Below are 15,331 nucleotides of genomic sequence, written 5' to 3' on the forward strand. Positions count from 1 at the left end.
TTCACCCAGAAGGAACTTAATATGAGGCAAAGGAGATGGTTAGAATTGATCAAAGATTATGATTGCTCGATTAATTATCATCCCGGTAAAGCGAACGTTGTAGCGGATGCGTTAAATTGGAAGGAAAGGTTAAATGAGTTATCAGTACCTGAAGAGATATATAAGGAATTTCAGAGATTGGAATTGGAGATTAGAGTTTGCAAGCCTGAAGAAAATAAAGAAAGGTCAGGAAGATGTAATGGATCAAGATATAAATTGTTTGGTAGGTGAAGAGTTATGCACGCAAAAGGATGATCAAGGTATTCTGAGGTTTTCCTCTAGAATTTGGATTCCACCAGTGACGGGGCTGAAAAATGAAATTTTACAAGAGGCACATAGTTCAAGATATTCCATCCATCCAGGGAGTACCAAAATGTACAGAGATTTAAAGAAGAATTATTGGTGGCCAGACATGAAGAGGGAAATTGTGGAATGGGTTAGCAAATGTTATACCTGTCAGAGAGTTAAAGCAGAGCATCAGAGACCAAGTGGATTGTTACAGCCATTGGAGATTCCAGAGTGGAAGTGGGAACATATTGCCATGGATTTTATAGTTGGATTACCAAGGACAAGGGCTAATCATGATGCCATTTGGGTTATGGTGGATAGACTTACCAAGTCAGCTCATTTTCTGCCTATAAATGAAAGATTTTCACTCGATAAGTTAGTCTATATGTACCTGAAGGAAATCGTAGTTCGTCATGGAGTTCCTGTGTCTATCGTATCTGATCGAGATCCAAGATTTAACTCGAGATTTTGGAAGAGTTTTCAAGAATGTTTGGGAACAAGACTGAATATGAGTACGGCCTATCACCCCCAGACGGACGGCCAAAGTGAAAGAATGATCCAGACAATCGAGGACATGTTACGCGTTTGTGCTATTGATTTCAAAGAAAGTTGGAACGAGCATTTACCCCTGGTAGAGTTTGCTTATAACAACAGTTATCACGCTAGTATTGGTATGCCACCCTATGAAGCCCTTTATGGACGCAAATGCAGATCTCCAGTATATTGGGATGAAGTAGGAGAACGCAAGATACTTGGACCTGAACTGGTACAGAAGACAAAGGAAGTTGCTGAAATTATCCAGAAGAGATTGATAGCCGCACAAGATCGTCAGAGGAAATACGCAGACCAGTCAAGGAAAGACATGGAATTTGAAGAAGGAAGCTTGGTATTACTGAAAGTATCACCGTGGAAAGGACTAACAAGGTTTGGGAAGAAAGGAAAGCTAAGTCCAAGATATGTCGGACCTTTTGAGATCCTAAACCGCGTTGGCAAAGTAGCTTACGAGTTGGCATTACCACCGCACATGGAGCACATTCACAATGTTTTTCGCGTATCAATGCTTAAGAAGTACAATCCAGACTCCAGGCATATAATAGAATATGAGCCAATAGAGTTTCAGGCGGATTTGTCATATGTAGAAAGTCCGATAGAGATTCTAGAGGAGAGAGAGAGAGAGAGAGAGAGAGAGAGAGAGAGAGAGAGAGAGAGAGAAAGTATTAAGAAATAAAATGGTAAAGTTAGTAAGAGTTTTGTGGAGAAACCCAAAGCTTGAAGAGTCAACCTGGGAGTTAGAAAGTGATATGAGAGAAAAGTACCCTCATTTGTTTTCTTAGGAGATTCTGAGGACAAAATCCTTTTAAAGGGGGAAGGATGTAATATCCGGGGTATATCATGTAATTATTTTGCTATTAAATAATTATTATATGTGTTCAGTATCTATTCTATGAATTAATTGTTAAATGTTATCTGTATTTGGATATTCAAAAATAATATTAATTGAGTATTTTAATTTTTATATGTCCAAAATAAAATATAGATAATTGTCATATCTTCCTAATTATTTTTATGATGATTTATGAATTTATAAGAATCATATGAAATTTATAAAATCTTTTTCCAGGTATTTAAATTTATTTTATAAAAATGGGAACCAATCGACGTCACCCGTTGTTACGTTTTTGGAACCCAAAACTCTTCCGAGAACTCCTTCCTAACCTAATTGTAATATTCTGAGCATTTTCCATGTTTCGACTTTTTCGATCCGGCGTACAGTTTGTCCTGCGCGGGTCCCGGCGCAACATTTTCGATACAATATTCGTTTCGGTAAATCAATAAAACTCGTATTTTTGATAAACGGGATCTTTTTATTAAACTATCACAATTATCACTTCGTAGTACGTGTAACCAGGCGCTGAGACCAAGACCACAGTACAAATTGTACTAATTTGGATAATTATCCCGAAAACCGATACCGTTTGGATCAGTTTTTATAAATAAACGTACCGTTTTATATCCGGAATGATCCAACGGGATACTAATTTTCCGTAAATATAAATAGCCTTTACCCGTATTTTATTTCGTATCAAAATCATTTGCAGACAGATAATTATATAATTTTCAGAGAAAAACCCTAATTTCATAAACTGTTCTAAGAATCAAACAAGCCTTTGGAGGTGTTATTGAATTCGGTTTGGAAAGCTCGAGTAACCAATCTGAAGGTCTTGAAGAGCTCTACCAGATTCTGTAATCCATACACCTGCAGAAATCAAGGTTATTTTACTATAATTTTATTTATTTTCGAATTAATTTTAGTAAAAATATGAATTTTTGTTCGGATGATTGTTTGTATGATTTGATGATTGCATGTTGTAGAGCTTGTTTTCCTGATGATTTTGATATATTATACGTCTGATTTGGAGTTCAATAACATGTTCAAATTTGAGTTTGATTTTCGAATTTTAAAATTAGGGTTTATAACCCGTATGAATGTTCTTAATTGAAATTTGGGGGTTTCTTATTCTGGAAAAGATTGATGTTGTGATATAGTGGGTTCTGTTCTCTGTGAAATTTACAATCCATTCGTATAAGTTTCATGAATCAACGAGGTCTGTAGAGAAGGGAGTTGTGTTTTGAATATTTCCGAAGTTCGCCGGAAACTGGTAAACTTCACGGCCAAATTCCGGCCAACTCAGGGACTGTTAGGTTGATTTGTTAGCATGGGTGTGTTCCTGGTGAAGTGTAGTTGTGATCTGGAGGTGGTGGTGGCCTGAGCACCCCTGGATCGTGTTCTCCGGCGAGACAGGGTGTTTTCCGGTGACCCCCTGTAAAAATTGCAGTTTGGTACCTGAACTTTTGGGGACGATACAGTTAGGTCCCTGAAGTTTCCAGACTTTGCTAATTTAGGATTCCTGTTTTAAAAATGTTTAAAAATCATATTTCCTATTTATTTTTATTAGAAAAATTCATTTTTAATTTCTGAAAATTCTAATAACTATTATTTTAATTCCGAAAATTATTTTTAATTCAAAAATAAATCTGAATTATTTAGTTAATTAATTTCAGTTAATTTTTAATTGATTAATTGGTCAATTAATTCGAAAATTAATTGATTCTAATTAATTATTAATTGATTTTAATTAATTATTTAATTAGATTTAATTATTTAAAAATGATTTAAAAATTCTGAAACATAGTTTCGAGCTTTAAAATATTATTCTAAATTATTTCCAAGGCTCGATTATTATTATAAAATTGTTTCGAAGCCAGAATTGGCTAACCGAACCCAGTTTATTAACCCGAAATTGATCCAACGACCCGTTTTAATTCCGAAAAATGTTTTAAAAATCATTTTAAATACCACAAAGCTTATTTATGACCCGAAACTTCTTTATAAATGATATGCCATTGATTATATGACGTATTATGTGTTATATATGATTTGTTGGTTGACTGTCGGTCTCTATATTCGATGTGTACTTGTTTATTGCATAACTTTCAATCTGTTAATCGGATTTGGGTGAAACGAAGGATAGATAGAAGTATGTGTTGAATAGAATTGTATGAGTTGATTATTGATAGATGTTTATGATATGTGAGCAGAAGAGGCAAAACGTAGGAAAGGGAAACAGGTAGTTGAGGAGTAAGGCGATTGAGATTGGAAGCGAGTACAGTGTAGTAAGCTAACACCAGGCAAATGTTCTGAACTTTCTCGAGATATTATAGTGATTGATAGTCCTGTTCTAAATTACAAGTGCTTTGAAGCACTAAAACCCAAACCCTGATTCCAGTTTTGATCTTGAGCCGTAAACCTGATTCTTTCTAGACCATTGATTGTTATATACCTAAAGCCGAACCACAAATATACAATATCATTCTGCAAATACATACAAACTATATACCAAACACTGAATCGAATTATCTTCACACTCAAACCATTGTATCCTGCGCTTTGAAAGGCAAAATCCTTGAAACCTTGAAACACTGATTCCTTTGTTATCCAATTCTTTCATTACCCAACAGCTAAGCTTTGAAAATGCCATATTGATCCTCATGAACTCTGAAACCATTTCATTATGAAACATCCAATGTTGTTAATGATTCTGTTTATTGTTTATTATTGCTTATTCTGTTATTATGCTATAATTGGATTGTTTTTATAAAATTTGTGGACCAGATTCGTGGTCAGACCATATGATGGTTAAATTAGGCCAATGTGTGCCTTGGATCCAGTAGTTAGAGCAATATTGTGTGTTTTGCTCGGGGTTAGTGCGTGACTGATCAGCAGCCTAACCTTGGTTTTTAAAATGAAATTATAATGTCTATATCTAAATCATAATTCATTGTTCACTTGATATTGTAACCATTTTCACCTGATGATCATTATTCTCAGTTTTGTCATTGTGACTTGTTGAGCTAGTTAGCTCATTTGTGCGATGTTGTTTATGTTCTTTTCCAGTTAAGAAGGAACAGGTTGGTAACGAGGATCCTCAGTCCAGCACGAGAGCTAGGGGTTCAGGTTGATCGAGCTGAGCTAGTAGGCTTCTTTTGAGATAATATAAGTTTGTAATAATGTTTAATACTCAGTTCTGAGTTTGGATAGTTGGGATTTGAACGGTTTGTAATATAAGTGTGTGTTCGGCTTGTATGCATACTTTAACCCGTCACGGTCCGTGGTAGTTGGTAAGTAGGGTCACTGCATATTATTATTATCTTTATTATTGTTATAAGCAGGTTATAAATAAGGTGTGTGTGTGGACCCCAAACTTCTGACCCGGGTTTGGAGGGCGCCACATTAGCTAACCATCTCTCTGAGAATATTGTGCTTGACAACCCTAACAACAAATTAGATTGTTGGGTTCAAGAGAGAAGGCTCATTGCAGATTTGAATAGGGCCAATCATCACAAGGAGGTGCCATTGTTCTATTTCCCTGTAATGGAAGCACCTCAGGTAAGTGAGGTAAGTTAATCTATCCCTACCACTATTCCAACCTCACAAATCTCTTTGAGTTCTAGTGTGGCTATGGCAACTGTGTCAATGACCCAATAGTTGCCTACCCAAGCTACCAAACCTGCAATTATTTCAAAATCCAAATCAAAGAAAGCCCCCTCTGGTATCTCTCAAAAGATGCCAGTTGTAAAATCCATCAAAACCAAAGAGGGGAGTGTGCAGGTGGGTAAGACAGGTGAGGGAAGGGGTGAACATAAAAGAAACCCTAAGGATAAGGATGGAAAGGTGAGTGGTTCCCAGCCTAGCCACATTGCAGTTTCCCAACAAACTGCAGTGCTTAAAAAGGATAATAGCTCATTTCTAGCTGCATCCTCCCTAAAGGATGTAGTTATTGAACAAAGCTCTCAACCAAGAGCACAGACCAAGAGGGTTAGGGACACAAGCTCACCCCAAACTTATGGCAGAAAGAAGAAATCTAAAACTCTTGGGGATGCACAGGGTACACACACTGTGCAAACTGGTGCTAAAAATACAGTCACTGCACCTTCACAAATTCAGCTTGATGTGACTCCAATAAATGTGGAGTCACAGCCAAAATCTCTAGTAATAGAAGCACCTCAAACACCAAACTCACCCACAAACTCACTGGATGTGGATATGATAAATACATCAATTCCTGATTCCCCTTCTTTAACTTTGTTGGGGAAGCCAAAATCTAGTGCAAGTGAGCATCATCTTTTAGATGATTTGTTGGCTCACTTGTCAATTCTTTCAGGAACTGTTGAATCATCTGTGCCCAAAATATCTTCAATTAGCACAGAGTCCACAATAGTTTCTATTCCTAGTTCATTCACTTCTACTCTCTCGATGGATATTGTTCATCCATCGAGTAGTGATTGTATCCCGACGGATAAGCTTAACAGCAGTTATCCGTCGAATAGCCAAACCACTCACCCGATGGATATCATTCATCCGTCGAGTACGTCTGCACAGCTTCAAACTTCATTTATCTCTAGTGCAGAAGATTTAGTGGTTGCACAGTCACTATTAGGATTGAGAGAGAAGAGTGTTTTGAGTGAGAGTCTGGGTTGCTCCCAGGAAAAAGGAGAGGAAATGAGTGAAATTATGCAATCCACTTCTTCAGGATTGGCAAAAGAAAGTGAGAGGAGTCCCACCTTAGATGGTGAAGGTGAGGGTGTGAGGGTGGGGAGCCAGGGTGAGACCCTGATACAACAAAAGAGAGAAAATGAGAGAAATGGAGGTACTGGAGCTATAAGGATGGATGTCATTGTTAGTGAGTCAATGAATGTCCAGGATGCAGACAGGGAGGGACTATCTCAGTAACCTCAAGCTGTTATAGATTTCATCTCCCTTGATGCTGAGGCATTTACTCATCATGTCCCAGCTTATCAACTTCTAGCTGAACAGGGCAATGACAATGCAGAAAGGATGCTCAATCTAGTGCATACCACACAGTCTATGCTAAGAGCTAAGGACTCCATCACAGCTTTTCCCTCTACAGCTGGTGATGTGGATTATGAGACTGGTGGTTTAGCTGATTTCTTTGGTAATGGAAGTGGGGATAGTAAAGATGAAGCAACGGACATAGGGGGAGAAGTAGGTTCCAGTTCAAGATCATATATGCCATCATGGGCATTTTCAAAGAACTGTGATGAGCACTACTTCAAGACAACCCTAATCCAACTAATCAATCAAACAAACACTGTTCTTCAAACCACTACAAATGTCAGCACCTATAAGCTCCTTCAGGCTAATCTAGCCTCCCTGCAACTTCAACAAATTCAAGGCTTCCAATATGCTAGGGATGTAAACACCATCAAGGGTGATATTGATGAGATGAAGAAGGCCATTTCAGACAAGATGGATTCTAAGCTTCCAGAAGCCACAATGCTTGATATCAAAAGGCAATTAAGGAAAAATTATGATATTGCAACCAAGATAGATGCCTTGGATACAAGAATGTCAGCCATGGAAGCATCTTTAACAGCCATCCATCTTCATCAAGCCCAACAGACAGATTTACTTCAAAAATTGGTGGTTGCTCAAACCCCCTCCTCTGATCAACTTGATGATAAAAAAAAGGGGGAGAAAGGACCAAGTGAGGGGGAGAAGCTTCAAATTCATATCTGTAAAGTAATTGTGCCTTCAATTACTATCTCAAAGCCACCAGTTACAAATAGTATAGATCTGATAAATGCAGCAGCAGCCAACTTTAGAGCAGCTGAAAAGAAGAAGTTGAGTCCACTCAACTGGGAGAAGATTGATGAGGATATATAAAAGAAGTTTGAACAAGTCAAGGAGCCAGTAAAGTCAGCCATCCATCATTCTCAAGTCAAGCAAATTTCTGTGAATGAGATGAGCATGAACTATCTGGAAAGAGGACAGTCATCCTGCATCAAATCTCCAAAGGCTGAAATAATTCTGAAACCAAAGGTGAATTATCTAAAATCATCATTGAAGAACCCTTTGGATAATGTGTATGAGACACCTAAGCCTGATGAAAAGAATCTTCTGTCAAGGTCAATTACTTTCTACAAAGATCCAGCTGATTCAGCTTTGAAAAAGAGAATTGCTAAAGTTTTCAGGGATGGGAAAGAAATTTGTGTGGTGGTTAGTCATCCTCAATTTGCTCAAGCAAAGAGAGAATAAAAGGCTAGATTGAAACAGAAAAAGAAGCAAGCGGTTCTAGATGCCAAAAAGGTTAAACAAAAGAAAGAGCAGATTGTTATCTTGGTCAAGCTACATGCTATAAATTCATCACAACAAATCTCTGCTCAGCCATCTGAAATCATTGAATCTCAAGATCCAAAGAAGCAAGTTGAACAACAGAAGAAAGCTCCAAGAATCAAGGAATTGGCTAAAAGAACCAAAAGAAAACTGGACATTGTTGATAAGGAATTGGAGAATTAGTTTCCCAAGAAATCCACTCCAACTACAACTCAAACATCAAAGCCCTTTGTGGTATTTGAAGATATCAAGGTGGTGGATCCCTACACGAACATTCATGGTGAACCTATTGTGCCTAAGGATGAGCCAATAGAATGGGAGAACTTACCAATTCCTGACTTCAATTTACCAATCCTTAGCAAGCCAAAAAGGACAAAGTCGATCAAGAAAGTGAAGCTGTCACCTCTCAAATCCAAATCTCTAGTCAAAGCTCAATCTAAAGCCAATAAGGGAGATTACCTGTACTTATGTGATATCAAGGAGTTTTCTGATTTAAACCTCTATTTGGATGAACTAGATGAAGTGAGAGGAATTGATGCATACAGAAACCTACCTGAAAGGTTAGTGTTCAAGTACAATGGAGGAAGGGAGATTCAGTGGCCACTTCACAGGATCCTTCAAGAAATCCAAGTTATACTGATCAAGGTTTATTCATCTTTCAAAAAGAACTTTGGGTTCAATGTTACTGCAAGAAGATTGGTACTGAATAAGATTGAAGAACTAAGGAGTGTTAGAGCTAAAGATGCACTCCCAAAGACTCTAATTATCCCCTTCACAGGGAGAAGTCTAACGCCCTACTCACTGATGGAGTTCATATAATTACTGGTTTTCTTAATTTTTATAATATATATAATATGTTAATAAAACGAAAATAGAGATGATTCCTTAACCTTTATAATAAAGTCAGACTAAAATAAATTAATATATACTATTCATTTGAGGTAAAAAAATTATATAATTCATTCATGATAAATTAAAATTAAAATTGAATATTATGGAAATTAAAAAAAAACCATAATTATATGAACCCAAACATTTTACACACAGATCCGCAATCAAACTCTTGGGTCGGATCCCACTTATCACACAATCCAAAATCTACATTATACCTAACAACCCTTTAGTTTGAATTTAATTTCAGTTTTAGCGTAGATCAATAATATACATTTTGTTTCAGCCTTAGACCCGTTATATTAACCATCTAATTACATTTAGTTTGTTTTCAATTTTATTTTAGCCCCGGTTAAATATTATTTTGTTTTAAATCAAATAGATAATATATTTTATTTTATTCTGATAACATTATATCGACAAACACATAATGTTGTAGCCTGGTTTAATAAAATATTTTTTTAGTTAGATCAGTAGTATTTATTATATTGTTTGTTTCGTTAGCAAATCTTGGTTTTAGTCTTAAACCAGTTATGTCAACCAAATCCAGCTAATTATATTTAGTTTTTTGTTTAATTTCATTTTTAGCCCGGAATGAATATTATTATATTTTACATCGAATTGATAATATGTATAATTTTATTTTAATCTGATGACATTATATTTTCCAAATGAATTTACTTTTAATTTATTTGGTTTGAGCTCGTTAATTTTTTTGTTTTAGCATGATGATATTATATCGACCAAACGAATTTGCTTTCAAATTTTTATCAGTATTTATTATTTTATTTTAATCTAAGACTGCAAATCCAACTAATTGTACGTAATTTATTTTTATTTTTTTATTTAGGATTGGATCAATAATATAATTTTATTTAATGTTATATATTATTTTGATTAAATCAAAACCGCCAGACAAATTATAATTCTATTAGTATTTATATAATTATATTGTGAATAATAATCTATTTATGAACGAATTTACTTTTAATTTATTTTGTTTGAGCTCGTTTATTTTTATCAGTCTTTACTATTTTATTTTAATCCGAAACTGCAAATCCAACTAGTTGCACGTAATTTATTTTTATTTTTTATTTGGGATTGGATCAATAGTATAATTTTATTTAATATTATATATTAATTTGTTTAAATCAAAACCGTTAGATATATACAATTTTATTTGTATTTATATAATTATATTGTTTCATCTTTAATATAATAGTATAGATTATCAAATCTTATTATTAAAATTTCAAATAAATAAGTTTTATTGCAAAATTTTCACTTAAAATTAAATTTAAAAAATTATTTAAAATTTTAAATAAATAAGTTTCATTCCAATTTTAGGACTAGTATAATATCAATTTTAGGACTAGTATAATATATAATTAGTATTATACAAGTTAATGTCACATACGTATCACCAAATTAACAAGTGCGCGGAAATATTTGCTGTATTAAATAACATGCTACAACATCACAAGTTAACGTACAGTGTTTTATTGACAAATTTATATGCGGATTAGATAACATAAATAACACGAACAAATAAGGAAGCAGATGTATATTGAGAAGCATTTTTCCATCACCAGTCGAAACTGATGGACTCAAACTGCAGATTCTTTGCCAAACCAGACGAACATATTTTGGCAACTTCATGCCTCATCTTTCTCGGCCCGCACACTAACACCCCCACATCTGATTCTTTACATCCAAACAATATACCTATACACATTCATAATTTTTCATGCAATAAATTTAGTTAAGCAACACAAGTCGAAAAAACAAGATTTTGGTATTACTATATGTTACTACTTACTTTTGAGATCAGGCCTTGCACCGAAATGCACTTGAGTAGCTTCAACAATGGACTGATGGGGAAGGCTTTCAACCTCTATACCTTCATCATTTATATATGATCCTCCAGGTGATGTTGGACTGGACATCTCCAAGCTCTGGATTTGCTTACCTTCCCTGGCATTTCGTCTCTTTTGTAACACAAATAAAGCACTGCTGCATACTAATACACTCACACATACCAAAAACATGTCCCACAATATTCTGTAACTGTAATGGTACACCACTAGATCAGCGTAATGATCAAATGGGTAAATGTAGTATCTAGTAACAAAGGCCAGGAGAAGAAGGAACATGATAAAAGAAGACGTAATGATGGCGCTAAGCCAGAGCCAGCTGTTTGGGCCAAGCACTGCAGTGACTGGGGTGGCGGATGGATTAGGCTTAAAACTTATGGTTTGGAGGACATTTTGGGATTCTTCTCTGGTATTCTCGTTCTCCTGAGTGATGTAAGCTTCTATTTGTAGCTGGATTTTTGAAGTATCTAATGGGGTTGCAGATAATGGCAGTACAAGGTTAAGCATGCTGAGTTGAGATGAGTTCTTGAATGCACAAACGAGGATAAGCTTTGGGACTCTGCTGTTGTGTGTGCTTTGATAAATCACTTCCCGGATAATAGAAATAAAAGGAGTGATGCCGCTACCTCCACTGATCATCACAAGAACCTCGTGCCTACAATAACATACCACAAATTTTATATTCAAATAAGTGCACAACTCTAAGCTTGGAACAAGATATAATTGTAAGTTCTAAATTTTTTTACAATGATATTGGATTCTTCATGAATTACTAACAATAGTTTTATCGTCAATTACCTAAGAAAATGAGATGAAGTAGGACCATAAGGTCCTTCCACAGATATGTCTAGATGCTCTTGTGGTAAAGAAAGATGTCGATAAAGCTTCTGAGACCAACTTCCTTCGCTTTTGATAACAACACTGAGAGTATGAGGCTCCAGACCGGAATTAGAAGTGATAGTAAATGGGTGCCACTGCAGCTTCGAAATGCTAGGCACATTCACGGACATTATGCTAGTGGGCTTATAATCCAATCCTGGGGAAGTACAGATATATTAGAAAGACTTGACACATAGTGAAGCGAGAGTATAATTTGCCAGTGTAATTTGATACAACTGCAAATCTGATTGAAAGGTGCCGTCTTTTAGTCATCACCTGAGCTTTTGCAGAAGTTGAGTTCAATGGTGTCGCAAGGTAATAAGCGTGCTGAAATCAACATAACATTATTTCGCGACTGTAAGAATCTTAAATATCGATCAATGAGGAACAGGAAAATTCCGGGAAGAATCAAGCAGAGGTAGGCAACTCCAACATGCAGCATGTAGAAGATGAGGTAGATGATGTAAAGATGGTGCGAGTAATAGAATATCTCATACATCTTCCTCCTATAATGCGGAAAGCTAAATACCCACATGACCAGTGAAACTGCGAATGCAATCACTCCGGCAACATTGGACACATAAGTTCTGCTCCACTCTATTGCCTGGATTATAAGTAAACAAGAGAGTACTTATTATGATCTTTTCTTTTTATTTTTTTCCCCATTAATATTTAAAGCTTTTGATATAATCAAACAAAAAATTTAATCAACACTGTCTTTCATCAACAAAGACAACCATTTGCAAAGAAAGATTGGTGGTGACATGAATCATGGCATACCTCAACCATTTGATTAGTCATGGCCCAGAAGATGAAGAACCCAACGCTATGTGCAAAGAACAAGATATTGGAGAGATGACCAAGCCAAATATGGTATTTGATACTAGACTCTGATGTGAGGCCAACAAGAGGCAGAATAGAAGAACCCCGAGTGACTGGAAAGAACAAGAACGCCCAGCACGTATTACCTATGTATCCAAGTCTCAACGACACACTACGAAACTTGGCTTCCCAACTGCCAGTTACAAGGAAAACAGGCAGCTTAGAACAAACATATGAAAGTAGAATACAGAAAGTAGAAACAAGATATGCATAGAACTATCTTCATACGTTTGCGAGATACTACAAAGCAGCAGCATAAGCAGTAACAGATGCAAAGACTTACACTTTCACCCCAGCTCCACTCATATGAAGGTGACCAAAGCTGGTATACAAATAATTTGCAAGAGACCAGATCAAAAGCACAACAAACATGAGTGCAAATATGAGCTCCGTCATGCTGACTATCCCAATAGGAGCCATCACAAGTACTGGACGTTTCAAGAAGGCCAGACGGCTGTTGTTCTGGGCACTGCGTGTCAGTAGAAAACAGTGTATTAAAAACACAATTACTAAGCATGTCAGACACAGAGGCAACTCGACTTCTTGAGTCATATACTAACCTTTCATGGCTATATTTCTTAGATATCTTGTTATAATGAATAAAAATTCCTCCAAAAGCAGCCAAGAACATTACGGGGAATGTGAACAGCAGAAGATTTCTACCTGAAACATATTTGAGATTGTCCCGACTTAAAAACTAACAACAATTAAAAATAACAATATAAAATGCTAGTAAATAGATGCAAGACAGAGTAGTAACCTTGCTCTCTAAAGTATGTAGAGTTAAGGTTGGTGTTAAGCTTGGGAGTCCATGTGTTTTTGTAAAGCTTAGTTGGAAGCATAACCCAAGCAAAGAGCCATCCCAGAAACATAAGAAAGAACAACATCCTCATCGTTGATGTTGCAAGTTTCAACATTATTCTTTGTTTTAGAAATTATAAACAAGCTCTTCCAACACTTGCAAAATCAAAAGCATCAAGTTTTCCAAATGCTGTTGATACCTCAAACCCGCAAGTGTTTCCGATATTTATAACATGAAAAATGATGATACCACAAGTTACCCACTTCATTTACTTGATTATTATTTAGCTTACCAAAATTTATTATGCGACTCCTACTTAATTACAAGTTACTCTGGCACCACTACATTTTGTATTTAATTCCGTCAATAGCTACTTTGTACATCATTTACAAATACATTTGCTTGCATTTTTCAACTTGCATTAGAATGCAAGTTGTATTTTAGTATCAGAACATGATAACAAATAAGTCATATAATAACAAATTAACAATTTGTTGTAAGCTTGTGTTATATCCGAAATTTGGTATTGAGTTGATTCGGGTCAAATACGGATTACATACGGTCAAACCCGATATTACGTTGTGGAAGGATAGGACGCGTCCTAACACATAGGACGCGCGTATATTTAAGTTGGTGCCTTATATTTTGGTAGTAGCAAGTTTGGATATGGACGCGCCCACATTTGGTTGACGCGTCAGCATTAGGAATATTACCTGGCAAATATGATTGTGGCAATGAAAGAGGTAGGACGCGCTTGTCCCCACTAGGACGCGTCCTGTGGCTTTACATGTTATGAGGAATGATTGATGAGGAAGCAGGGTTGGATTTATGAAGGTTAGGACGCGCCCAAAGGGTAGGACGCGTCCTGTTTTGGTCTATATACTTTTGATGAGTTTAGGGCAGGAGCTTGCATGGGAAAGAGCGATGGAGGATTATTTTCACTAACGTATTTGTTGCAGGTACTATTTGAAGAATTCCCTCCTTGAGACGGTCAAGGAGGGGGATGTCCGTGAAAATCTTGAAGGCCTCCAGGGGTATGCCTGATGATTGAAGGCCTCCTCCTGTATTCAACGGGTGTCCTCGTTGGGGATGCGGGGTTAACTTTGGTGTGTGCTTTGGGAACTCTGTTCTTGTATTCAACGGGTGTCCTCGTTGGAGAACTTTGGAGTTATCCTGCACTTTGCACCCAAGAGCTTGGGATCACCTGTCCTGCTATCTGGTGGGTTATCCTCATTCAGGGGACAGGGACGCGTCTGGCACTTGGGGTGAACCGTGGCTATACCTGCGTTCGTAAATCAAGGGAGATAGCTGTAGCGGAGTGTTATCCTTCCGCAGGGAGATGCATTATCCGTGAAGTCCTGTGATTACGGACGAGCCTTGGGCCTTCGCGGTTGGGCCTCATAGTTGGACATTCCTAATGCTAGCAGAAGACGGATATTGGATGGGCTTCTACTGGACTTAGGAATAAGAAGTCTAAACCCATCAGACTTCTTGTTCTGCGAGAACTACGTCAGGCTTGATCCCTATATAAAGGGTACGTAGGCACATTGAGAGGGTAAGAAGTTGAGAGCTGATAAGAGAGCCATCACTTACTCTGATCAATCTCAGCCTAAAACAACCACAATCAATCACACACCGCTTAAGTTTCCGGCAAAGAACCACCGTCACAGATCTTAGTTCCGGTGAGAAACCTCAATCTTTGTTTTTACCAGATTCCTCCGTCAACAAATTGGCGCTAGAAGGAGGGGGGCTAATTAAGGTCGCAATCTTAGGAGGAAAAGATGTCTTACAATCGTGATGGGAGTTCTTATGATGGAAGTGACAGTAGGTCAGAAGGAGAAGGTGGGGGGCGTTATACTCGCCATAAACCTTACATTCCCAGAAACATGGCGGATCCACCAAGGGCTCCGGATGTAGGGGGACACCTCCAGTTCTCATCAGCAACGCTGATATATTGGAGCAATTCTATCGCATGGGGGA

The 15,331-nt window shown here is 36.9% G+C and overlaps 1 protein-coding gene across 1 annotated transcript; it reads right to left on the reverse strand.

Annotated features, from left to right (window-relative positions):
• Window positions 1–10,409: 10,409 nt before the first annotated feature.
• On the reverse strand, window positions 10,410–13,527 carry LOC141717333 (ferric reduction oxidase 4-like). The gene is made up of 8 exons (XM_074519414.1): window positions 13,310–13,527; window positions 13,110–13,212; window positions 12,833–13,018; window positions 12,448–12,682; window positions 11,944–12,271; window positions 11,587–11,824; window positions 10,734–11,443; window positions 10,410–10,639 (listed from the first exon to the last, which is right to left on the reverse strand). Exons 1-8 carry the CDS (start codon window positions 13,464–13,466, stop codon window positions 10,500–10,502), a joined length of 2,097 nt encoding a protein of 698 aa, XP_074375515.1. The 5' UTR covers window positions 13,467–13,527; the 3' UTR covers window positions 10,410–10,499.
• Window positions 13,528–15,331: the final 1,804 nt, after the last annotated feature.

This window comes from Apium graveolens, chromosome 4 (genome assembly GCF_009905375.1).
Source record: "Apium graveolens cultivar Ventura chromosome 4, ASM990537v1, whole genome shotgun sequence".
Classification (NCBI taxonomy): domain Eukaryota; kingdom Viridiplantae; phylum Streptophyta; class Magnoliopsida; order Apiales; family Apiaceae; genus Apium; species Apium graveolens.

Bases quoted from the DNA above. Each gene is read 5' to 3' on its own strand.
- LOC141717333 (XM_074519414.1), bottom strand. From the start codon at position 13,466: ATGTTGAAACTTGCAACATCAACGATGAGGATGTTGTTCTTTCTTATG. The intron at 13,019-13,109 runs GTTAGTATATGA...ACTGACACGCAG, and splicing joins AAGAAATATAGCCATGAAAG to TGCCCAGAACAACAGCCGTC. The intron at 11,825-11,943 runs GTGATGACTAAA...GTACTTCCCCAG, and splicing joins CAACTTCTGCAAAAGCTCAG to GATTGGATTATAAGCCCACT.